A 27,635-nucleotide genomic window follows, 5' to 3' on the forward strand; every position below is an offset into this window, starting at 1 on the left:
AACTGCAAAATTTCTGTTGCTAAGTGAGATACATGTTAAGTGAGCTTAGCCCTTTTACAACCTTTATTGCCACAGTCGTCAAGTGAATCACTGCAGTGGTTAAGCTAGTAAAAGAGTTGTTAACTGAAACTGGCTTCCCCACTGACTTCGCTTGTCAGAAGGTTGCAAAAGATGATCACGTAGCCCTGGGACACTGGCAACTGTCAAGTGTCTGAATTTTGATCACGTGGATCCTGCAACGGTTGTTAAGTGTGGTCATAAGCCACTTTTTCCAGTTTCGTTGTAACTCTGAATAGTCACTAAATGCATGGTTGTAAGTTGAGGACTACCTGTATTACCAAAACAGTTTCAGAGAATGAACTGCACTCTTAAAAAAAAAGAGGAGCTGATCATAGCAAGCCAAGTTATATTGAAGATGCAGAAGAGAAAGGACAAATGTATATACCTTGCAGGCTTAATATGGATGCCCAGGGCTTTTTTTTTTCATAGAACGCTTAGAACAGAGTTCCGGCACCTTTTTTGGATGGAACCTTGTAGGGTAGGCAAGGCAGGTTGTATGACATGTGTGAGTTCCGGCACCTTTTTCTTTTACAAAAAAGCACTGTGGATGCGTAATAAAAATATACAACTTACAGAAGCCACTGTATTTAGAGTATTAAGGAGAGAGCTGGGTATTTCTGAGGACAGTGGAATTAATTAGTATATAGCCAGATATATTTGTCAAGGTTCGCGTTCCTCTGTGGTCCTTCAGAAACTGCTGAAATAAGCATTACCTATGCTTCTTAGGGGGTCTGAGACTCAGCAACTTTGGGAGAACGGCAGCATTCTCCCATTTTTGCTGCACCAGCAGGGCAAATGGAAGGAAGGCATGCTTGCATGGGATTTATTAAATGTTAAAAATAGGTGTGTGGTCATATTTTGATCAGAAATTAATAAACTCACCCTGTACTCAGGAGCAGATTTTCTTCTCTATAGAATGCAAAGGCAGAAGCACAAGGAAGCTAGCTTTGAAGTACATGCTTACAAATGCAGTTTTAAGAAATAATATTTATTCTGCATAGTTTCTTTGCATAAATTATTTTGATGTCCCTTAGGGACACTTCTCTCTCTGGTATCTTTTAAAATTTATACAACGAGCACATTTTGGCAGGGGAAGCTGCTATCGTGCAAGTGCTAGATTTCTCTCTTGAAAACCATTATAAACACCTCTGCCAATAATTTGAGCCATTCGGTGAAGGCTGCAGTTCTAAGAGGAACTAATGGACACGCTCGTCTAGAATACCCCCAATATTTACATATTTTTGAGAAAGTCTGCCAAAAACTGACTCTGCTCTATCTCAAAATGACATCCATACATTTTATCATCCCATGTCAAATCAACTCAAATTAAGAATACAGGGAAAAAGATTCACCTTTTATTCTGCTCCTACAGTGAGTATTTTAAATAAAACAACAACAGAGATATATATGATAAGGAAGGCCAATCTTCTCAAGTTTTCCTGTCTTTGCATACCAGACAGCGTGTTTCTCTCTGCTGCCTGTAAATTGGCCTACGAAGTTTCTCAGCTTGCCCATGGAGCGATCAATCAAAAGAGTTTCTGAGCTTTGTTCAAAGTGAATTAAGTGGAAAAAAAGAACAACAGACTTCTCTAGTTCAAGTCACAGCTCTTGCGATCCACCACGTTGTAGCCAACATCTTAAATCAATGCTGGAACTTGCTGGCTTGTAATGCTGCCACTCTAAATCTCTTGGAAGAAAAACAAAGTGGGGTGGAGTTCATTTTATTCAAGGACTTCCCCCACCCCCAAAAAATTTTTTCTCAGATTCAAATCAGAGTTTTAGATCTTAATTCTGTACTGATGGACATTCTCATTCGGCTCATTTCCTGTCCTTCTTTCCAGAAAGGATATCTGTAATCCAGTAGCGAAACAAAGAAGAGACTGCCGTGACTTGATCTACGAAAGAGAAAACAAATTCTTCACAAAACCTGACAACATTTTTTGCAAGCCTGTTATCTTACGATAGAACTAAAAAGTCTTTGCAATTCCTTTAATGAAGCATTTCAAGAACCTTGGTAATCGTTTTACAAAAATCTCCAACCGGTTGATCTCCAATACAAAAATTGCTTCCGGCAAAGAGCTTTCCAGACTTATACCATGAAGTACTGGACTTTTCCATATTACCACTTTGATCTAGTAGTTAAGGTCCTGGAATCTGAGCGGGGAACCTGGATTCTGATCCTGTCTTAAGTACAGAAAGCAACTGGATGGTCTGTGGCCACTCACTCTCTTTCAGTCCTGGGGAAAAGGCATTAACAAACCTCCTCAAAAAATGTTGCCCAGATGGATTTGTCGGTGTAATTACCAGAAGTCAAGGCTGAGTGGAAGACTAAAAACAAATAAAAACCCCACGCCATTCTCTCCAACGCATTGCTTTCCATTTTCAATATACTTGCCATTCCCCTATGCCACTAATTGTACTGGTTTCCTTTCAGTCCTCAGTTTTACTGCCAGACTTGCCTCCTTCTCCTTTTTGGGGGCTAAACATTTCCTCTGTACATTTCCCCCACCTTTGACTGCCAGTATACACGTTGGTTTTTTTAATTCTCTTTTCTCCCTGTCTCTGCCTCTGCTTTTTCGTTTCTCTCTGAATGCCTTCTCGTTCTTTACACCTGGGAGGCAGCACTGGCTCTGATTTCTGGAAGACCTGACTCTTTCCAGTTTCAGCTGTGGTGCCGTTGCTAGCAGTAAGTGTCTTAAAACATTATTCCGGAGGGACTGAGGTCTTTGAAAAGACACCACCAGTAACAATTCCATCCCTCCTTTAACCTCTGCTTAAACTGATCTTCTGGTTAGGACTCCTAGTTCCTTAACACTTATCCAGTTCAGTTCGTTGATTTGGGTTTCTTACTCAAAAATCTCTCTTAATATCTGTTTTCCCTGTTCTCCCTCTTTTGCTACTTCTCTTTAACGCAAAATCCTGTCTCTCTTTGCAATTCATTATTTCCCCACTCCCATTCCTGCCTTTCCCCTCTGTTACTTTATTTTTAAAAAATAGGAATCAGTACATAGGCAAAGTCTTGTTTGGTTTAAAACTTTAGAGTGGCTAGTAATTTACACATTTTATCAATGAGGTATGATTAGACGCAACTGTGATCTGCCCCAAGTTTGTTTACTTAAAATCATGTTGTTTCCAGGTATGCAGATGCATGCAAAGCTTAACTTTTTAATTTTTGCTAATAGGGCAGAAGGAAAAAAAGAATACCTCTACATATTATATAAGTGTTGTAACTGAGAATAACCCAGAAATGTTGCTTGCAGGGAAATTCCTTGAATATCTGATGGAAGGCTACAGGCATGAAAAATTTGCTTTTCATCCTGGTAAGTATGCATAAGCTTGGAGGCTATGCATATTAAAGAAGCTATACAGCATAGCCATAAATTAAGACCATTAATATTTTCAAAGCAAAAACACAATATCTGTCTCAAAGGCTCTTCATATAACTTTTCACCCGTAAATGTTCCTAGCAATTTTTAGTAGCCTAACCCAATTGTTTCTTTAAATACACTGATGTCATATGCCAAATCTACAGTGTTTGTGACCCATCCGATACCACACATATTCACATGGAAATTAATTGGAATATTACCACTGCAGACACAGAGGAAAATATACTAATGATAGCTAACATCCATCTCTGGCACACATGCAATTGGTGTAATTTAAATTCTTAAGATAAGTGGCTGTAGCTGGCAAAACTTGTGTTTGTTCAGACCAGTTAGTACCTGTTTGAGGGATCAAAGGAGAACATCAGAACAGTAGGACAAAAGTGAGAAAAAATGTGCACTATCACAATATCCTAGAAGAGGATAAAATCAAACTACTTCCATATGTATCAGGTGTAAGAAGTCAGGGACCAGGATGTTCAAAAATACAGGACTACAAGTTTATTTCATACTACCTATTTACACGAATCTGAACTATTAATGGTCAAGGCAACTTGGTACCAGAGAAGAGTCAACAGACTTCAAGGGGTGGGGGTGGGGCGAGGTGGACTTACAGTCATGGCCGAAATTGTTGGCACCCCAGAAATTTTTCCAGAAAATCAAGTATTTCTCACAGAAAAGTATTGCAGGAACACATGTTTTGCTATACACAGGTTTATTCCCTTTGTGTGTATTGGAACACAACAAAAAAAGGGAGGAAAAAAAGCAAATTGGACATAATGTCAAACAAAACTCCAAAAATGGGCTGGACAAAATTATTGGCACCCTTTCAAAATTGTGGGTAAACAAGATTGTTTCAAGCACGTGATGCTCCTTTAAACTCACCTGGGGCAAGTAAAAGGTGTGGGCAATATAAAAATCACACCTGAAAGCAGATAAAAAGGAGAGAAGTTCACTTAGTCTTTGCATTGTGTGTCTGTGTGTGCCACGCTAAGCATGGACAACAGAAAGAGGAGAAGAGAACTGTCTGAGGACTTGAGAACCAAAACTGTGGACAAATATCAACAATCTCAAGGTTACAAGTCCATCTCCAGAGATCTAGATTTGCCTTTGTCCACACTGCGCAACATTATCAAGAAGTTTGCAACCCATGGCACTATAGCGAATCTCCCTGGTCGTGGACAGAAGAGAAAAATTGATGAAAGGTTGCAACGCAGGATAGTCCGGATGGTGGATAAGCAGCCCCAAACAAGTTCCAAAGAAATGCAAGCTGTCCTGCAGGCTCAGGGAGCATCAGTGTCAGCGCAAACTATCCGTCGACATTTAAATGAAATGAAACGCTATGGCAGGAGACCCAGGAGGACCCCACTGCTGACACAGAGACATAAAAAAGCAAGATTACAGTTTGCCAAAATGTACTTGAGTAAGCCAAAATCCTTCTGGGAAAACGTCTTGTGGACAGATGAGACCAAGCTAGAGCTTTTTGGTAAAGCACATCATTCTACTGTTTATCGAAAATGAAATGAGGCCTACAAAGAAAAGAACACAGTACCTACAGTGAAATATGGTGGAGGTTCAATGATGTTTTGGAGTTGTTTTGCTGCCTCTGGCACTGGGTGCCTTGAATGTGTGCAAGGCATCATGAAATCTGAGGATTACCAAAGGATTTTGGGTCGCACTGTAGAGCCCAGTGTCAGAAAGCTGGGTTTGCGTCCGAGATCTTGGGTCTTCCAGCAGGACAATGACCCCAAACATATGTCAAAAAGCACCCAGAAATAGATGGCAAGAAAGTGCTGGAGAGTTCTGAAGTGGCCAGCAATGAGTCCAGATCTGAATCCCATTGAACACCTGTGGAGAGATCTTAAAATTGCTGTTGGGAAAAGGTGCCCTTCCAATAAGAGAGACCTGGAGCAGTTTGCAAAGGAAGAGTGGTCCAAAATTCCGGGTGAGAGGTGTAAGAAGCTTATTGATGGTTATAGGAAGCGACTGATTTCAGTTATTTTTTCCAAAGGGTGTGCAACCAAATATTAGGTTAAGGGTGCCAATAATTTTGTCCGGCCCATTTTTGGAGTTTTGTTTGACATTATGTCCAATTTGCTTTTTTTCCTCCCTTTTTTGTTGTGTTCCAATACACACAAAGGGAATAAACCTGTGTATAGCAAAACATGTGTTCCTGCAATACTTTTCTGTGAGAAATACTTGATTTTCTGGAAAAATTTCTGGGGTGCCAACAATTTCGGCCATGACTGTATGTCTCTTATGGGGCATAGAGACTCCAAACTGATGAGGCACTTTACCCTGCCCTCAAATTCAGCCTGGTCATCTCTTACATAAGGGTATAAAGAAAAATGATTCGGACATCCCTATGAAGTCACCAGAAATCAAATTTGATCTGAGGGCATCTTTACTTTTGAAGAATAGAATCTAACTTTAATAAAGGCAGCCTTTGTCATCTGTAGTCTCGTGATACCTCATTTTGCATATCCAGAGTTTGTACATGCGTAAACATTTTGTTTATCCATAGTTTGGGGTGTGGTGTTTGGGGTTTTTTTTGGTTATTCTTTGTCCCAAATTTTATATGCAAATGTATTTATTTATTCTTAAGGATTAAGGCTGGGTTACTTATAGCTGTATTTCTTTCTCTTTTGGTCATGATAGCTTATGCTAGCCTAGTTATGAGCTAAGCAGTCTGTGGGCAGCACAAGCAACCCACAGAGTGATCAAGAGTCTCCTTCAAGAGAAGGAGCAGAGAAGCCATATGAGCCAATTAAGATGAAGAAGGCCAGCAGCTACAACAAAGTCATGTAGAGCCTCACCCAATGAGATCCATTGTGAGCATAAAGGAGATGATATCTTGCAGACAACAGCTACAGGAAGACCTAAACTCCTAATTCCAAAAGACACAAAATCTCATTACAGGCAGTCCTCAACTTAGCAAAGCTACAATTACAGGTAGTCCTTGACTTATGACTACAATTGAACCCAAAATTTCTGTGGCTAAGCGAGACAGTTGCTAAGTGAGTTTTGCCCCATCTTACAATTTTTCTTGCCACAGTTGTGAAGTGAATCATTGCAGCTGTTGAGTTAACAATAACGTGGCTTTTAAATGAATCTGGTCTTCCCAATGATTTTGCTTGTCAGAAGATCGCAAAAAGTGATCACATGACCCTGGGACACTGCAACCATCATAAATATGAGTCAGCTGCCAAGCATCTGAATTTGGATCATGTGACCATGGAGATGCTGCAATGGTCACAAATGTGAAAAATGACCCTTAGTCATTTTTTTTCCAGTTCTGCTGAATGGTCACTAAATGAACTGTGGTAAGTCAAGTTTTGTCATCTGTAGCAGTGGTCCCCAGCCTTTCTGGCTTGGTAGCCTGGCCTGGCGTGGGGAGTGAGAGGACGAATTTGTTGCAGGCGTGCGTGTGTGCAGAGCTCCATTTGTGCGAGTGGTGCTCGCGTGCTTTCCACTTGTGCGAATGGAGCTTCATGCACAAGTGAAGGGTGCTTGTGCAAGAAGTTCCACTCGCATGAGCGGCAGGCACTTGCAGGTGAAGCTCCACTCATTTGAGCGGAGGCTGCTTGCGCGTGAAGCTCCATTTGCACAAATGGAACTTTGTGCACGAGCACAAGTGCCCTCCCTCGTGCAAGTGGAGCTCTGCACAAGTGCACGCTTGCCCATCACTCATGAGAGTAGAACGTCATGCGCATGCGCTTGCCCATCTCTCCCACCGCCTGTTTCAAACACAGTAGTGGGCTGTAGCCCAGGGGTTGGGGACCCCCGACCTATAGTTTTAGGCTGGACTGGTATGCCCACGGAAAATAAGAGTATAATTGCAGCCATCTATCTTGTGCAATACTTGCTAAATGCTAAACGTCTTCTGCACGATTCAATTTTTATTACTAGTCTAGAGAATTCACAGAATTGTTAGAGGACAATTCCAGAGTTCCTTTTTGTTAAGTGCTTAGAAGACATTTTTAGCTCTCTAGTGGGTGATAATTTCCAAGGCAACACAAAAGAGGACTATTTTTGACTTGATGCTTGCTGACAAGAAAGAAAGAAAGTGTTAAGTCTGGCTTAAAAGAAGAGAGGATTTTAAAGCCAAAGAAATGGTTTGGTTATCTGAGTGAAGGAGAACCTCTTTGAGATGATGGCATTCCAAACTTAAAAGACTTCTGGCTATGCCTCTTCCATGATTTGGCTAAGCCTATCTCAAATTTACATGTGAAATGCTGGTCTTGCTAGCAGCCTCATATTTCCTGGTTTCCAGTTGTGCTAAAGTCCATGAAGGGCCCACCAGAAGGTGCCCCTTTCATCTAGCTCAGGGGTAGGCAACCTCGGCTCTTTTATGACTCATGGACTTCAACTCCCAGAATTCTGGGAGTTGAAGTCCATGAGTCATAAAAGAGCCGAGGTTGCCTACCCGTGATCTAGCTCATTACGCTCATATTCCAAGCAATCTGCTTTATTTGGTCAAGAGTAGGATTGGAAGCAGCTGGCTTGACAATGAATTTATACAACAACAACAACACCTTTTATCACTGTGAGGAAAGAAACTCACATTTATACCTGGGAAGCAATATATTTTCCATACGTTTATTTATTACAAAAGGGTCCGATTGGTTCAGTGCTTGCCTTAATAACCAGAGGGTGGGTGCTTCCTACTCACACAGCACCCAAGATCTTCAGATGGATTCAGATTAAGTGATGGTCATGACTCTTTCCATTTTGATGGCTCAAAAAGTGACATCAATTTTCTGTGATTTCAGCAGTAGGAAATATTACATCTCTTGGGGTGCACAACATGACATCTGGCTTTCCAAATGTTGCTGGGCTGTCAACTACTTTGTGCTACTAAAATAAATTTAATAAACAAACAATAAGCCAACATTTAAGGATCTCACTCACTCTCTCTCTCACTCACTCATTCACTCTTTTGAAGTTGCTGAAAGCTAGAAGCAAATATACTGCTCAAAAAAATAAAGGGAACACTTAAACAACACAATGTACCGTATTTAATAGTAGGATGTCTTATCTTGTGTTCCCTTTATTTTTTTGAGCAGTATACTTATTCCAATTGTACCAACAACTTCCAAGGCCAACATGCTGAAAATTTCATGAGGAATAACCTACTACCATTGGACATACGTTGACTGCTATTGGATTAGTAGCACGGAGGTTGACAAAATCCTCTGAATAGATCCAAATTATGTGAGCAAGCAGAGCCCCAACAGAAACTTTGTCTAGAAAACAATCAACCATTATACTCAATGCCTTTATTTTTAATCTCCAAGGAACCTCTTAGTCCATAAGGTGTAGGTCGTCAGTCATGAACGTGGGTGCCACATACAGCAGAGGGAATTAAAGTTTGTTGACTGTCTAGGCAAGAGAAAATGAAGCTGTGACTCAGGACCATGCCTGCAGTTTTAGATGTGTCAAGCTGCTGTCTTTGTCTCAGGAGACCAAAAGTAATGAAGAAGCAGGAAAAGATGCATGATGCATGGATGTACACTTGTTTTACAGGGAAAACTGCACCCATGCTTCCCTAATCTAATTTATATCATACCATTTGATGAATGTGGACTTACGCCTGGGTTTGTTTTACAGCCTTAAAGACAGTATGATGTATTTTTTTTAACAGCTTGTTTCACAATGTTAAAAAAGGAATGGTGTTCCTGTGGCTTTATGTTCGATGAAACAAAGACACAAAATAAAAGCAGGACAATTACATTCATCATTCAAATAGGACATGTGGTTAAGATCACGGTAGAAAATACATTCCAAGGAGTCATTCCATATAGAACAGCTGGAGATTCAGGAGCAGTAAACTTGGAGAACTGTTATGTTGTACAAAAGGCTGCAACTTTGGCAACTCTTTGTTGTCAGATATGATTAGGGCTCCTTAGAACAGACATGTCAAGCTCGCGACGTCACGTGACGTCACGCAACATATTGGAACTTTCCCCCCATTGCCGGCAATGGGGTGGGCGCAGTTTCCTTGTGACACGTCCGGCCCACGGGCTGGCAGTTTGACACCCCTTCCTTAGAAGGACTAAAAATAAAATTTCTATACCCTTGACCGAAGATCGGTACACTCCTTCTATCTGGGATGGTCGTCCTCTTCCACCGAGCGCGCAGCTTCGGGAGGGACGCACATGGAGCGGTGAGGGAGGAAGGGGACACCCGCCTAGCCAGCCAGATCAGCCGAATCAACCCTGGCGATCAATGGGGTGACAGATGTCGCAGCCAGATCGCCCTCACATCCAAAATTTCTATACATTAAAAAGGGAATTACAAGCTCATATCACAAGCAATTTCTTAGGCTGCACTTCTATACTTATTTTTTTGGTAAGGCTACTGTACACTAAAAGTAAAGGTTCCCCCGCACATGTGTGCTAGTCGTTTCCGACTCTAGGGGCCGGTGCTCATCTCCGTTTCAAAGCCGAAGAGCCAGCGCTTGTCCGAGGATGTCTCCGTGGTCATGTGGCCGGCATGACTAGACGCCAAAGGCGCACAGAACGCTGTTACCTTCCCACCGTAGTGGTCCCTATTTTTCTACTTGCATTTTTACGTGCTTTCAAACTTCTAGGTTGGCAGAAGCTGGGACGAGTAACAGGCGCTCACTGTTACGCGGCACTCGGGATTCAACCCGCCAAACCGCCGACCTTCTGATCGACAAGCTCAGCGTCCTAACCCACTGAGCCACCGCGTCCCTTACTGTACACTAGATGCCAGCAAATATTGTAGAAAACTCCCTCTGTTGCCATCTTCTGGTTATCTAGATTTCTGCAGCCTACATGTACCATGTTTTCCCGAAAATAAGACCAGGTCCTTTTTTCTTTTCTTTTTTGCCTCCAAAAGAGGTACCAAGCCTTATTTTCAGCGGATGTCTTTTATACTCACCTCCAGCACTGACAGCTCCGCCCAGCCGGTCCACTTTTTCTGTGGCTGAAGAAGCAGCTGCATTCCGGTCTGCATTTTGCAGTCAGGCCATTCCGGAAGGCCTATGCAGCCGAGTACCGAGCTTGGTTTCTCGGTTCTCAGCTGCAGAGGTCTTGCAGAACCAAGCTATGGATTGAATCCAGAGCTTGGTTCTCAGCTGCACTGGCCTTCCAGAAAGGCCTCTGACTGAGAAATGCTGGCCTGGCTATAGAAGAAGTGGGCCGGTGAGGAGAGGGGCGCGTGGGGCAGCTCTACACCCCCACCCCAGCTTGATTTGTAGGTGTGTGCCTTGCCCCAAAACTAGGGCTTATTTTTGGGGTAGGGCTTATATCAGGCCCACCCCCAAAATTAAGCTAGGGCTTATTTTCAGGGTAGGTCTTACTTTTGGAGAAACACAGTAGTGGTAATTAATGTGTAAGCTGCCCTCTGATTTTGCTCCAGTACAAGTCCCAAGGCTGCAGTGTGCATGCATATTGACATTTGTATCTTGGTATTTTCTCTCTCACCATACCTGTGTTTCTATTCTACTGCAGTAAATAGGACCGCTTTATATGGTCATGTCCATTCATGTGATTTACAAGGAGAAAACTCGAATATGAAGGGAAAATAAATACTGTAGAATATCGGTGACACAAATATGTATAGCTTCACCAAGTAAAACATAGGCACACAACTTTTTAATTTTTTTTTAAAAAAAGCACACCCAACTTCAATCACAAGCTTATAGGTGAGTTTATTTATTTATTTTATTGTATTTCGGCCTTTCCCCAATGAGCTCAGTGCTATATATTTCAATGAAATCCTACCAGTGATTAAGCTAATAGACTTAGGCAGAGCATATACGATCAGCCCTGCGAGATAACCCAAACTTGGAAACCAAAGACGTGAAAGCTAATGCTACTTTTATTATCAGATTATGGTAAGAGAATCTAGCAAGTCTGAATCCTTTTATCATCCTAAGAACTACGGAGGATCAAGTCTGAAATGCTTTCCCTAATTCTATTTCTTCTCCAGACCCAGATTTCTTTTATGTGACTGGCTCATGGTAACGCCTTCCTGTTCTCAATGTTAATCCTTTGGCTTATTACATACATGTGGTCCTTGACCTACAACAACAATTCAGCCCCAAATTTCCATTGCTAAGCAAGGTAGCTTAGCAATGTCAAGTGGGTTTCGCCCCCTTTTTTTGACCTTTTTGCCACAGTTGTTAAACAAACTACTGCAGTTGTTAAGTGAATCATGCAGTGGTTAAGCAAATCCGGATTCCCCCATTGTCTTTGCTTGCCAGAAGCTGGCTGAGAAGGTTACAAACAGTGATCACATGACCCTGGGACAGTGCAATTGTCCTAAATGCATGCCAGTTGTCAAGCACTTGAATTTTGATCATGTGACCGAGGGGATACTGCAATGGTTGTTAAGGTTGAAAGATGGTCATAAGCCACTTTTTTCAGGGCCATTGTAATTTCAAATGGTCACTAAATGGATGGTTTTAAGTCAAGGACTACTTGTTTACTCTGCACTTCCAAACACTTGCCTTCATCCTTGGCCTCTTGGAGCAGATCTGTCTGAATTAAAGCTAGTATGATTGTACCACAACCAATATAGTTACTGGGACAGATGGGCCAATTGTCTTATGGCAGGATTTTGTTTCTAAATATATATTTTAATTCCTTAACTGCATAAGAATAGCCCTGCTGGATTTGGCTTCAGTTAATCTTAGTTAGTTCAGCGTTTTGTTTCACCACAGCTTCCTTTAATTGCAACTTTCTGAACCAAAGTATGACATATTTTGATGCATGAAAAGTATAAAATAAAAGCCACAAAATTAACTTTTACATTAAATAACTATTTTTGGGAAATCATTCCTTTCACCATTGAAAAACTGCCTTTTATCTAGCTCTTTATCTGGTATGTGAGATTTAAAATAACTATGTCATTGATTAGCTCAAAGGCAGTGATTAAATGCTTTAAAATGCAGGAATGATACATTTTTTTGCAGGCTGTTAAGTCTATCCATATGATCTACTTTGCATATTTTCTCTGATATGCATGGTGATAAAGAAAGCTTGTATCTGGCCATGTTTTTGGATGACAGAACCTTTGAAAGAATTGTTTAATTATGAAATATCTACAACATTCCAAAAGACTTTCCAATTATTTTGGTCTTTTTTGGAAATCTGTGTCAGAAGGATTCTTACAATCTTATTGGTTGGAAAGTACAAAGGAATCTGAGTTTCAAAATATTTTGCAATATAACACATGACTCATCAGAATGCTCTGGATGAGTAATATTATATAATTTTTGCTTGAGATGTTATGGGTACCTGAGCATACATGTTTTAAATGCTTTCAATTAAAAAACCAATTCAATAGGAACCTGCCACAATGGAAGACAAAACATTCAGCATGACCTTTGTTTCCCAGAATGCTTCTGGACCTCACATGGATCACACAAGCAACCGAATGTACTTCTCCATCAAATTTTGTCAGGTTACACTGGTACATATGTTGTCTTAAAACATAAGCACGACTTTCACACAGGCATCACAAGAAAGATTTAAAAAAGCTTATAAAAAGTTTGAATTAGAAAATATATTTTTGCAAGACTAATGGTTTAAAGTACAAAATCGTTACATGCAGAAGAAATAAAAGGAAGGCATGTATCATCCCTGTTCATATCCAAACACAAGGATCTACAGCAGGCATGTCAAACTCGCAACGTCACATGATGTCGCGCAACATATTGGGACTTTTCCCCCATTGCCGGCAATAGAGTGGGCGCGGTTTCGGCATGACTCATCCGGCCGGCAGTTTGACATGCCTGATCTACAGAATCTGCTTTGCCAGAATGATGAAACAAACATGGCAATGTCATGTCTTTATGTACACGGGATATCACTCTTAACATACAAAAGTGTGGAGCTTACACTGTAATGTTCATATTGTCACTTGCTTCAATCTTACTCCCATGGATGGCAATGACTCCATAGAATTATTTTTTATTTTTTTCTCTAGTGGATGCAATAATCCATACTCTAGCTATTTTGAGGTGAAGGCCATGTTTGTCTTTTACATTTCCAAAATTGCCATACTAAGCACAATAGAATGTTATGAATTCCTAATCCACTGGCAACAGCTCTCACCATCAAAGATAAAAAGACAAAGCTGTATTTACAGAAGGTAATATACTTCCTATAATCTCTTAAGTAAACTGTAAAACTATTGATCACAAATCTTTGCTCACAGGAATACATAGCCAAATATGGAACAAAGTCCCTTGTGCACCAGATCTCTTTCAGTATCCAGTGTATTCAGATGGCAATAAATGTTAAATAAACAGAATTGAAATCGGTGTGCAAATTAAACTGTGGGACTGATCCACAGGTAACCCCTTCTCCAAATTTTATTGCTAACATCACTGGATACATTGGGGCAATATATTTCTAGCTGGCTAGAAATAGCTAGCTCAGAAAAACAATGGATCTAGATCGTTCTTTCTTACACATTAATCTTAGAACAAATTTTTGTTTTTTGCTGAATTGAACCCATGAGAGCTTCACTGTATCTAAAATGGCTTTTAATTTATTATCATCAAGGGGAATTCTATCAAGAAATAAATCTCTGAATTTAATGCCTTTCTGCTGCTATTAATTGCATGAATTTATCTCAGTGGTACTGTAAAAGCTGGCATAAAAGAGGACAACTAGTGAATAACTCAGTGCCAGAAATTGTCCCCATTTTTCCTAAGCAAGCAAATTATTCTCTAAAATTGATTCAAAATGGATTCGGTAACTTTCCTTGGCAACAGACTGAAAGGATAATGCTCCTCCAAAAAAGAAAAAAAAAGAAAAGAAACAACACCAATTTCAATTGTTGCCGACCACAGCCATCTTAGAAAAAGCTTTAAGTATAAAGGTAATTCTCGGGTTACGGATGTAATAGAGCCTGCCAATTATATTCATTATCTGAGGATTCGTTAATTGGATCACGTTCAATGAATGTGCTCCCTCTCTGCTTTACCCAATGCATTCGCTAATCAAATAAGCAGGTCACTGAGTGCACATGACGTATCTCAGGGTGGGGAAGACCATGGGAGGCTTAGTGTTTCCGACTGCCCAAGGCTTCCCCCGACCCACTGAGATATCTCATGCTTCTCCCCCCCTCCCCCCGTCCTGGCCCACTGGGCCTGTGGAGATTCACTTACCTTTCGAAGATCTCTATGATCAAGCAATCTGTCTCTTCTCCAGCCTCTCTGCCTCAGGTTTCTTTGCCTGCTCCTGGCACTACAAAAGCAGAGCGGTAAGAGCAGAGGCAGAGCGGGAGGAACCCATCCTGCTCAGCTTGGCTGGCTCACCAAGGCTGCCTGCACAGGACACCCCATCTGCTCTTGGAGCACCGGGCAACCTTGGTGAGTTCTGAAGGAGTACGAGATCGCATCCCTGAAGACTTCTGTTCTCTGGGGCAAAAGCTTTTGGTGTAGAGAACAGAAGCTTCTGAGGACTCCAATCTCACACTCCTTGAGGCCTCTGTTTTCCACACCAAAAGTTTTTGCAAAGGGACAGAGGCCTGAAGCAGTGCAAGATCGCTCTCCAGAAACCTTCCGTCCCTTTTCAAAAGCTTTTGGCGCAGAGATCGGAAGTCTTTGGGGATGCGATCTCGCACTCCTTCAGGCTTCTGTCCTCTACGCCAAAAGCACTCACTGAGGCTATCTGGGCACTCCAAAAGGCGGATCAGGTATCCTGTGCAGGCAGCCTTGGTGAGCCAGCCAAGCTGAGCAGGGCATGCACGTCCCGCTCTGCCTTTCTTCTCACCGCTCTGCTTCGGAGCGCCCGGAGCAAGCAAAGAAACCGAGCCGCTACGCAAACCCCACAGCAGAAAGGCTGGAGAAGAGACAGCTTGCTTGAAGAGAGAGAAGGAGTGGTCAGCTTTTTCTGGAACTCTGGATGTTCGAAAGATAAGTGAGCAATTGGTAACGGGTTGAGGAGGAGCCGGTGGACTAGAATAGCAGGGCCAGTGCCTGTTAGGTCCCTGTGGGAGGTGGGAAATAGGCAGAGGGAATGATGTATTGTCTCTGTGGTCGGTCGTAAGAGTGAACGACTGCCATGAGGTAGCAGCATTTGTAATTTTGGGACTGTGTTGCAAGTACTTTTGGGAGGGGGGGGGTCGTAACTTTGAACTGTCACTAAGTGAACTGTTGTAACTTGAAAACTACCTGTAACTATATATTGAAAAATGATCCACTTACTTCAAGTAGAACAGCTGAGTGAAAAATCGTAGATTCTTCCCTCAACATAGAAACATATTCTGCATTTTTTAAAATTTAGTGGATATGAACATAAAAAAGAGTTTAGCAATACATCCTGTTTGCAAAACTCATTTTCATAACAAAGCAAAAAAAGCAATTATTGTGATTTTTGTAATGTCTTTTTTAGCTATCTTAATCATTGCATTATAATTCTAAGTAGTAACTGGCCTATACTGTATCTTTAGTCATGTGTATTCCCAAGCATAAACTTGTGAAATTGAAGATTTAACTGAAATAACTAGAAATATATTGCCAACAAAAGAGTTCCAACTTTTTACACTTTATTATTAAACCTGGATAAGCTTGAAATAAAAAAAACAACTCACACACGTGTACCTAAAATAACTGTGCTCTTAACCTTCAACAGGTTAGATAAAAACAATATGTATATCATACTGTATACAAACATTAATAATAAGAAATATATTATTTATTTGTATCCCACCTTTATTATTTTTACAAATAACTGAGGGCATTAAACATAACCAACACACTTTCCTCCTCCTATTTTCCCTAGAACAACAACTCTGTGAGGTGGGTTGGGCTGAGAGAGAATAACTGGCCCAAGATCACCTAGCCAGCTTTCATGGCTAAGCCGGGATTTGAACTCACTGCTTCCCACTTTCTAGCCTGGTGTCTTAACCACTATACCACACTGATTCCTGTTAAATAGTACTCCCTTAAGGAAATGGAAATTGTAGCAAACAAAGGAAATAAATTTGTAACTATCAGATCAAAAATCAAAACAATTAACATTTCAAAGACCTTCATTCTAGATAAATGAGTAATAAACAGCTAATACACAATAATATATTATATTAGATATCCAAATTATGGAATGATATGTTCTAATGAAGCTAACTGGAATAGTTCAAATAACAGTCTATGTTATCTTTTGATCAATTTTTCAATTATAGAAGCTAGGATATTTTTATTTCAATTTAACAGTGCAATTTTTTTACTTTATTTTTCTGCCTTCAAGTCAATTCTAGACTCCTGGTGAGAAATCCAGGCAGTTCTTCTTAGCAACATTTTGGTTTGTCCATGCCTTCTTCCTAGGGCTGAGAGAAGGGGACCAGCCGACAGGCCTAAAGGGGAAGTAGAACTCATCATCTCCTAGTTTCTAAATGCCTTAAACAACAAACGGGCTCTCATAATTCTATTGATCGTTTGTAGCGGGTAGGATATTTTTATTCTTGATTTAGCGTAGAAATTAACGTACATGAATTTACTGAAAGAAGGATCTGATACTCTCTTCATTTTGACGTGTAGTTGCTTACTGGATGCAATGAGTGAATTTCCCACAAAATGAAAGTATGAATATATTAACTAGAATCAAGGGGCAGACATACCGCTAATGTACTGTATAATGGTGACCGTTAGGATTCTTTGTGACCCTATAGCAAATTATTTCCTTTCTCTCTGCTAGGGAATGTAGTACCCATTTGCTCTACATGTTCTACACTTCTAAGGAAAGTGTACTAAGAAATTAACTACAATAGCTTCCTTTTATTCACCTTAAACTTTAATCTCTTATTGTCATTGTATAAAACAAAGCTTTTTCATACCTGCTGGAGTTCCCCCCCCCCCACTGCTAAGAATCAAGCATTCCATGAACTGGAACTTGATATATGCCAGCCAAAGATATTCTGGCAAAGATGCTGTTCCATTTATAGGGGATACATTATATAGTAATAAGCAAAACCTTGATAGACAGATCTGTACGTTTTCTTTCTGGGCTAGGAGTCTTTCCATAAAATAAGGGGCAGGGCTAGGATTAAATTTGATTTCATTTCATTAAACTAAATTAAATATACTTAAGATGATTATTCTCCTGTCATATATTTAATAAATATCTCCCGTCTGTCGGAACACAGATTACATTTGAGAACCATTTTCAGAGCTATCTGGCAGCTGCACAGAAACTGCAAAAGATCATGGAAAGCCACGACTGACCAAAAATCTATTTCAAGATTTAAATTCTCTTTTCCCGTAGAAGGAACTTATTTGAAGTTAGAAAAAAAGAATCTACACTGTGTCCTGCAAAGACACTCTGAACAAAACCCTTTGTAGTTACACGAACATTAATTATTAAAAAAGAAGAAATGGAAATGCTTGAGAGGAATAATTTTATAGGAAATCTGCATCTGAGAGGGAATCGCGTCACCAGCTTGGGTGCCTTCAACCTACCATGAGGCATCTCTGAATGAGTGCTGAGGTCTTTCAAGGCAACATTTAGTTCCTCCACATTCTGCAGGAGAACAAATGATTTAATTTGACGTAGACGTGTGATATCCGATGATGACAGCTTGCCAGATTCAAGACTCTTCAAAACCCCATGGATGCTTCTGGAGCTCTCAGCTGACTCTGCACATTTTGATAGCTCTTAAGGGAAAGAAAAAAGTAGCAGTCAGCAAGGTTTCTCTTGTTTACAGTGTACAGATAGTCTTCGACTTACAACAATTCATTTAACAACCATCCAAAATTACAAAGGCACTGAAAAAGTGACTTATGATAGTTTTTCACACTTAATGACCGTTGTAGAATCCCCATGGTCATGTGATCAAAATTTGGACACTTGGCAACTGGTATGGATTTATGACGATTGCAGTATCCTGGGTTCACCTGACCACCTTTTGTAACCTTCTGACAAGCAAAGTTCATGGGAAAGCCAGATTCACTTAACAACCATGTTACTAAATTAACATCTGCAGTGATTCATTTACCAACTGTGGCAAGAAAGGTAGAAAAAGGGGACAAGACTCACTTAACTATCCCTCTTAGCGACAGAAATTTTGGGCTCAATTGTGGTGGTAAGTTGAGGACTACCTGTATGTAAAGGTTCGTATTTGCCTTTTCACTCCATTGTTTTACTTTTGTCAGACTTAATTTTTAAAAATGATATAGAGAAACATTTACCAAATTGGAAAGGAAAAAAGACTGAGAGATTCATAGCACTGGGTTTCTAAATCTGGGCCTCTTAAATTTGCCAGGTCCATTCTGCTCTGCTGGAACTAGATAAAACCATGAGGTCCAGTCTGGATGAACATCAAGGCTGAGAAAATACAGGAATTACACAGTGTGTGACTTCGACCTGATATTTATACGAAAAGAGCTTTATATAAATATCAATGTTTAAAGGCTAAGGTCCACCTTTACATGCATAATCAATGACTGGATGCAAAATTATAAACTCCCTCCATTTAAAAGGATTATGGGATGAGATGGCAATTGTGTCTTATGGATCTTCCATATACAGTTGCAAGAAAAAGTATGTGAAAGCTTTGGGTTTACGTGGAGTTTTGTATGAATTGGTCATAAAATGCGCTCTAAACGTCATGTAAGTCACAACAATAGAAAAACACAGTCTGCTTAAAATAATACTACACAAACTTTAGCTGTTGTCATGTTTTAATTGAACATAACATGTAAACATTCACAGTGCAGGGTGGAAAAAGTATGTGAACCCCTAGCCTAATGACTTCTCCAAGAGCTAATTGGAGCTTGGAGTGAGCCAATCTTGACTCCAATCAGTGTGATGATATTGGATGTGTTGCTGACAGCTGTCCTGCCCTTTAAAAACACACACCTGTTTTGGGTTTACTGGTTTCAAGAAGCACTGTCTGATGTGAACCATGCCTCGCAGAAAAGAGCTCTCAGAAGACCTATGATCAAGAGTTGTTGACTTGTATGAAGCTGGAAAGGGTTACAAAAGTATCTCCAAAAGCCTCGATGTTCATGTGTCCACGGTAAGACAGACTGTCTGCAAATGGAGAAAGTTTAGCACTGTTGCTACTCTCCCTAGGCGTGGTCGTCCTGTAAAAATGACTGCAAGAGCACAGCGCATAATGCTTAAGGAGGTAAAGAAGAATCCTAGAGTGTCAGCTAAAGACCTACAGAAATCTCTGGTACATGCTAACATTTTTGTTGACACATCTACAATAAGGAAAACATTTAACAAGAATGGAGTACATGGGAGGACACCACGGAGGAAGCCACTGCTGTCCAAAAAAAATATTGTAACACGTTTGAAGTTTGCAAAAGAGCACCTGGATGTTCCACAGCACTACTGGCAAAATATACTGTGGACAGATGAAACCAAAATTGAGTTGTTTGGGAAAAAATTGAGTTGTTTGTGGAGAAAAAAAGGCACAGCACACCAACATCAAAACCTCATCCCCACTGTAAAACATGGCGGAGGGAGCATCATGGTTTGGGGCTGCTTTGCTGCCTCAGGGCCTGGACGGATTGTTGTCATTGATGGGAAAATGAATTCCAGAGTTTATCAGGACATTTTGCAGGAAAACGTACGACCATCTGTCCGCCAACTGAAGCTCCGCAGAGGATGGGCGATGCAACAGGACAATGACCCAAAGCATACAAGTAATTCAACAAAACAATGGCTTCAACAGAACATAATACGTCTTCTGGAGTGGCCCAGTTATCCTGACCTCAACCCGATTGAAATGCTGTGGCATGACCTTAATGCTGTGGCATGACCTTAAGAGAGCAATTCTACCTACCTAGACCCGTACCAATCGGGTTTCAGGCCCGGGTACAGCACGGAGACGGCATTGGTCGCGCTGGTGAATGATCTCTGGCGGGCTCGGGACAGGGGTTGTTCCTCTGTCCTAGTCCTTTTAGACCTCTCAGCGGCTTTTGATACCATCGACCATGGTATCCTGCTGCGACGTCTCAGGGGGTTGGGAGTGGGAGGCACGGTTCTCCAGTGGTTCTCCTCTTACCTCCTGGGACGTTCGCAGTCGGTGTTGGCAGGGGGGCAGAGATCGACCCTGAGACCTCTCATTTGTGGAGTTCCTCAGGGATCGGTTCTCTCGCCTCTCCTGTTCAACATCTATATGAAGCCGCTGGGTGAGATCATTCGTGGTTTTGGAGTTGGGTATCACCAATATGCTGATGATACCCAACTTTTTATTTCCACCCCAAACCACCCCAGCGATGCCCTCGACGTGATGTCCCGTTGCCTGGAGGTGGTCCGGGTCTGGATGGGGAGGAACAGGCTTCGACTCAACCCTGACAAGACTGAGTGGCTGTTCGTGCCGGCATCCCGGGAAATTCCGATTATTCCATCATTGGCCATGGGGGGTGAGCTATTACCCCCCGTAGATAGGGCTCGCAACTTGGGGGTCCTTCTAGATTCACAGCTCTCTTTGGAAGAGCATATTGGAGCTGTGACTAGGGGGGCCTTTGCCCAGGTTCGCCTGGTGCGCCAGTTGCGGCCCTATCTAGACCGGGATGCCTTGCGCACACTCATGCGCTCGTGACCTCTCGTTTAGACTACTGTAATGCTCTCTACATGGGGCTGCCCTTGAGGTCCACCCGGAGACTCCAGCTGGTGCAGAATGCAGCCGCGCGAGTTGTCTTGGGAGTTTCCCGATACTCCCATGTTACACCTCTGCTCCGCGAGCTGCATTGACTACCGGTTGCTCTCCGGGTGAGGTTCAAGGTGTTAGTTATGACGTACAAAGCCCTTCATGGCATGGGTCCGGATTACCTACGGCAACACCTGCGACCGGCGTCAACGTCCCTCCGTCCAGTGCGCTCCCACAGAGAGGGCCTCCTCAGGGTGCCGCCGATCAAAGAATGCCGATTGGCGACCCCCAGGGGGAGAGCGTTCTCTGTGGGCGCGCCAGACCTTTGGAACAGCTTACCGGTTGAGCTCCGGACGGCCCCCGACCTTCGCTCCTTCCGGCGCGATCTTAAAACATTCTTTTTCGAACAAGCTGGCCTGGTCTGACGGGGTGGGGTTGGGTTTTTTAAAATTAGTTTTTAACTTAATATGTATTGATTTTATGGGCATGATGTTTAATTGGTTTTTAATGGTTTTTTAATTTTTGTATCTGATTTTTATTGTGTATTGCCCTGTTCACCGCCCTGAGTCCTTCGGGAGAAGGGCGGTATAGAAATCAAATTATTAAATTAAATTAAATTAATTCACACCAGACATCCCAAGAATATTGCTACACTGAAACAGTTTTGTGCAGAGGAGTGGTCCAAAATTACTCCAGATCGTTGTGCAGGTCTGATCTGCAACTACAGGAAACGTTTGGTTGAGGTTATTGCTGCCAAAGGAGGGTCAACCAGTTATTAAGTCCAAAGGTTCACATACTTTTTCCACCCTGCACTGTGAATGTTTCCATCTTATGTTCAATTAAAACATGACAACAGCTAATGTTTGTGTAGTATTATTTTAAGCAGACTGTGTTTTTCTATTGTTGTGACTTACATGACGTTTAGAGCGCATTTTATGACCAATTCATGCAAAACTCCACGTAATCCCAAAGGGTTCACATACTTTTTCTTGCAACTGTACAGTATATGTTAACAATCTCTTGGTGCTACAGCCTCAAAAGAGGAACCTATATTTGTAAAATATAGTACAGTACTACCATTCTCTAATCTGTGATTTAAAGTAAAATCATTACTAAAATAACATTAAGCATACATAAAAAGAGTCTGAAAGGGGGAGAAGCCATCCACCTGTTTATGAGAAACTATGGAAGGAAAGTGAATAAAAAGCATTAAGATGCTAGCTATGCTAATATTTGTAGTAGTGCAAATTGACTATTCCCAGTGACAATGTAAATCAAAACAGAAGAAAAGCTTTCTTTCACAGCTATAGCTAATTATCATAGACAGAAAGAGAGATAGGAATTTTTTTCACATATTTTTTTTTCAAATATGAAAATAAACTTTCTTCACCGTACATCCTTTCACATTCCACCCCTTTTTTTCTGCCCAGTTATCCTCTCTGGTGGTAAAGCTTTAAATTTACATTCCAACAAGGGTTTGCAGATGTGTTTGAAATTCAATTTGAACAAAATAAAGGAATCAGTATTCAGTACAACTACTTCCACATCTGAAAAATGCAGGATTATTTTCTTTGAAATCTCTGCCTGTGGGTGTAGGATGCCTGCTCATAAATAATTTACTGGACCTTTGTGCCACTGCATCTTCTGGAAAGTATAGCATGAAATCATAGTATACACCCGTCCCTGTACTTCAGGAATTAAACGGAAACAGAGAAAACAGATTCTGTAGCTTATGTGAAAAGGGGCAGTTTCAGCGCATATGCACTTAGAAATGCATTTCATTAAAATATGATTGTTCATACATCCAAGTACATTTAATAGCATAGTTCCTGACATCTGCTGTTGTATCGGAGCTATCCTGGAAGTAGGCATCAAACAGAAAACAAGAGCAGGCAGGAAGTTTGAATCAATACAGTGATCTGTATATTATGTGAATCTGGCTTCCCCATTAATTTTGCTTGTCAGAAGATCACAAAAGGTGGATCACATGACCCTGGGACACTGCAGCCATTATCACTACGAACCAGTTGCCAAGTCAACATTTTGAACATCTGACTGTGAAGATGCTGCAACAGTGGTAAGTGTGAAAACGGGCATAATCTCTTTTTCAAGTGCTGTTGTAACTTTGAATGATTACTAAATGAATGGCTGTAAGTTGAGGACTACCTGTACTGGTCCACAGCCAGACACACTTCTAACTATCCATATCACCACCTTCTGAATCAGCTGCAGCTTCCAATGTAGAAGACACTGCAATAGTCCACATATGAGGTGACTGAGGGTTGAGCGATTTTATTTTCTCCACTTTCCATCTTCTCTTTTCATTCTTTTCTAATTTTTAGACTGTATTAGGTTCTTTTTTATCTTTGCCATTGCAAACTTTAATAAAAACTGTGTTGTTGGTTTGTTTTTTTTTAAAAAAAAACACCACAGAGCCTTGGGGGAGCAGTGGGCTAATGCCTCCTTAAGTAACACCAGCTGCCTGCAATTAGTGCAGGTTCGCATCCCACCAGGCTCAAGGTCGACTCAGCCTTCCATCCTTCCGAGGTAGGTAAAATGAGGACCCAGATTGTTGGGGGCAATAAGCTGACTTTGTAATAATGCCGCTTGGGGGGGCCCGAAAGCTCTAATAAGCAGGCATATACATAGAATGAAGGCTATTGCTAAGCACATTGATTGTGCTTAGATTGTAAGCCGCCCTGAGTCTTCGGAGAAGGGCAGGATATAAATGGGATTAAAAAAGAAATGCCTCCACTGGGCCTTGGTAATGCATGCAAGGTTGCCCATTCCTCCATAGATGATCTATTACAGACAAGTCGTGATATTCAGAAGCAATGGCCAGAGGTCAAAGCTTCTGAAGATACAGAGACTTGGCACTGGAGCTGAAAAGTGGAAGTGATTTTAAGAATTGATGCTTTCCCATGAATTGTCCACTTCCAGATTCCATCTGTATTCTTCTTCTGCTGCATGAGTGGGACAGGTTGGGTGGCACAGGTTGAGTGGCTACTTATGCATGAGTGGCAGTATGAAGTCCTTCATGGCATAAGGCCTGGCTATCCAAGTATCCACTGGAGAAGGAAATGGCAATCCACTCCAGTATCTTTGCCATGGAAACCCTATGGATAGTACCAAAAGGCAAAATGATATGACACTGGAAGATGAGCCCCTCAGGTCAGAAGGCTTCCAATATGCTACTGGGGAAGAGCAGAAGGCTAGTACTAGTAGCGCCAGAAAGAATGAAGCGACTGGGCCAAAGCCGAAAGGACGCTCAGCTGTGGATGTATCTGGTGATGAAAGGAAAGTCCAATGCTTAAACATTTTTTCTCATTAGGAACCTGGAATGTAAGATCCATGAATCAAGGAAAGCTGGACGTGGTCAAACAAGAGATGACAAGACTGAACATCGACATCTTAGGAATCAGCGAACTAAAATGGACAGGAATGGGTGAATTTAATTCAGATAACCATCAGGTATACTATTGCGGGCAAGAATCCCTCAGAAGAAATGGAGTAGCCTTCATAGTCAATAAAAAAGTAGGAAAAGCAATACTGGGATACAATCCCCAAAATGACAGAATGATCTCAGTTCGAATCCAAGGCAACCATTCAATATCACAGTAGTCCAAGTCTATGCTCCAACCACCGGTGCTGAAGAGGATGAAACTGACCGGTTCTATGAAGTCCTACAGCACCTTATAGAACTAACACCAAAAATGATGTCCTTATTATCATGGGGGATTGGAATGCTAAAGTAGGAAGCCAAAAGATAACCGGAATAACAGGAAAGTTTGGCCTTGGAGTACAAAATGAAGCAAGGCACAGGCTGATAGAATTTTGTCAAGACAATACGATGGTCATAGCGAACACTCTTTTCCAACAACCCAAGAGACAGCTCTACACATGGACATCACCAGATGGTCAACACAGAAATCAGATTGACTATATGCTCTGCAGCCAAAGATGGCAAAGCTCTATACAGTCAGTAAAAACAAGACCAGGAGCTGACTGTGGCTCAGACCATGAGCTTCTCGTTGCAAAGTTTAGGCTTAAATTGAAGAAAGTAGGGAAAAGCACTAGGCCACTCAGGTATGAATTAAATCATATCCCTGTTGAATATACAGTAGAGGTGACAAATAGGTTTAAGGAATTAGACAGAGTGCCTGAAGAACTATGGACAGAGGTTCGCAACATTGTACAAGAGGTAGCAAATAAAACCATCCCAAAGAAAAAGAAATGCAAGAAAGCAAAATGGCTGTCTGACAGCACACTAAAAAGCAGAGACATCACCCTGTCAACAAAAGTGCATATAGTCAAGGCTATGGTCTTCCCAGTTGCAATGTATGGCAGTGAAAGTTGGACCATAAGAAAGGCTGAGCGCCAAAGAATTGAGGCCTTTGAACTATGGTGCTGGAGAAGACTCCTGTGAGTCCCTTGGACTGCAAGGCGATCAAACCGGTCAGTCCTAGAGCAGATCAACCCTGACTGCTCTTTAGAAGGCCAGATCCTGAAGCTGAAACTCAAATAGTTTGGCCACCTAATGAGAAGGAAGGACTCACTGGAGAAGAGCCTAATGCTGGGAAAGATTGAGGGCAATAGAAGAATATCTTCAGAAGGGAGGAGGATTTAGCTTCAAAATAAAGGTAAAGGTTCCCACACACATGCGTGCTAGTCATTTCTGACTCTAGGGGCCAGTGCTCATCTCCGTTTCAAAGCCGAAGAGCCAGCGCTTGTCCGAGGACATCTCTGTGGTCATGTGGCTGGCATGACTAGACGCCAAAGGCGCACTGAACACTGTTACCTTCCCACCGTAGTGGTCCCTATTTTTCTACTTGCATTTTTTACGTGCTTTCGAACTGCTAGGTTGGCAGAAGCTGGGACGAGTAACAGGCGCTCACTCTGTTATGCGGCACTCGGGATTCGACCCGCCAAACTGCCGACCATTTGATCGACAAGCTCAGCATCCTATCCCATTGAGCATCCTCTCCAAGCTGAAGCAATACAGTCCTTTTTTTTTAAAGAGGGAAGCACCATGGAAGGAGGCTGAAGGAGAAGTCTTCTCCAGCAGTCCTGGCTGACATAGTTCCAGGTTGGATGGTTTTGCCAAACAGGGCAGAAATTCCCACACTACAGACTGGTATGGTGCATCTGAAAATCTTCAATTGACACTTGAGAAAAAGGCTGACAGGACTTGCCTCCAACAGCTCTGGGCCCAATAAGTTCAAGGTGACATTTTTAGGGCTTGTTTTGTTAAGGTCTTCTCTTCAGAGAAGAGTACAGGTAGTCCTTGACTTACAACAATTTGTTTAGGGGCGTTTCAAAGTTACAGCAGCACTAAAACCAAAAGTGACTTATGACCACTTTTCATACTTATGACCGTTGCAGCATGGCCCATGTGACCAAAATCCAGATGTTTGGCAACTGGTTCATATTTATGATGGTTGCATTGTCCCAGGGTCATGCGATCACCTTTTGTGACCTTCTGATAAGCAGTCGGTGGGGAAGCCAGATTGACTTAACAACCGTGTTACTAACTTAATAACTGCAGTGATTCACTTAACTGTGGCAAGAAAGTAATTGGGGCAAAACTCCCTTAACAAAAGTCTCACTTAGTGACAGAAATTCTGGACTCAGTTGTGGTCATAAGTCAAGGACTACTTGTATCATGTCGCATTAATCTGCAAGGTGAATCTAAAACAGTTTGCACAGGCTCAATAGGATTTATGGATGTATATCCTTTCTTTATAAGGGACGCGGTGGCTCAGTGGGTTAGGACGCTAAGCTTGTCGATCAGATGGTCGGCAGTTTGGCGGGTCAAATCCCGAGTGCCGCGTAACAGAGTGAGCGCCTGTTACTCATCCCAGCTTCTGCCAACCTAGCAGTTCGAAAGCATGTAAAAATGCAAGTAGAAAAATAGGGACCACTCCGGTGGGAAGGTAACAGCGTTCCGTGCGCCTTTGGCGTCTAATCATGCCGGCCACATGACCATGGAGACATCCTCAGACAAGTGCTGGCTCTTTGGCTTTGAAACGGAGATGAGCACCGGCCCCTAGAGTTGGAAACGACTAGCACCTTTACCTTTATCCTTTCTTTCTCAAATTGAGAGCACAAAGCAATCAGTCTTTCTCCCTCCCTATATTTGACAGTGAAAGATAATTTGTTTTTCTTTCTTCAAGTCACTGTCATACATGATGAAATATACCTACTGTCAGAAAAATAGATTTCCTGTGTGCTTTGCAAAAAATCCAGAATGTCATCTGCTTTATCTGCAACTTCAAACTCTCTTTCTCTCTTTTCTTCAGGCATATATGTGAAATCAGTAGCCACTGGTTTTCTTAGCAAGCCAGCTGCTCTCATTTTTTCTTTTCGCCGCTTCTTTTTCATTTTCCTCTTTTGGTTTTGAGTCAAGTTTGGACCCTCCCTGGATTGCAGCTGCAAGTTATCTCCCATCAGGTTTTCAGGCTCTCCACATTTTGCTGGACTTCCAGGTCCAACAGCGTGAGTTTGAAAAACATTCTTCCGTTTTTTCTTCCGCCGCTTTCTTGGAAGTTGCTTTTTATCATTCTCCTCTGCACATTGAAAGAAAAACATAATGGACTGTAAATATAA

General features: G+C 41.7%; 1 protein-coding gene across 1 annotated transcript; it reads right to left on the reverse strand.

The window, feature by feature from the left end:
- Window positions 1-1,402: 1,402 nt before the first annotated feature.
- Window positions 1,403-27,635, reverse strand: LOC308679303 (uncharacterized protein). Its single transcript, XM_081346910.1, has 3 exons — window positions 27,233-27,635; window positions 17,887-18,081; window positions 1,403-1,955 (listed from the first exon to the last, which is right to left on the reverse strand). The coding sequence occupies exons 1-3, from the start codon at window positions 27,615-27,617 to the stop codon at window positions 1,879-1,881; spliced, it is 657 nt and encodes a 218-aa protein (XP_081203036.1). The 5' UTR covers window positions 27,618-27,635; the 3' UTR covers window positions 1,403-1,878.

Source organism: Vipera berus, assembly GCF_964194415.1.
Source record: "Vipera berus genome assembly, contig: HAP1_SCAFFOLD_135, whole genome shotgun sequence".
In the NCBI taxonomy this organism is placed as follows: domain Eukaryota; kingdom Metazoa; phylum Chordata; class Lepidosauria; order Squamata; family Viperidae; genus Vipera; species Vipera berus.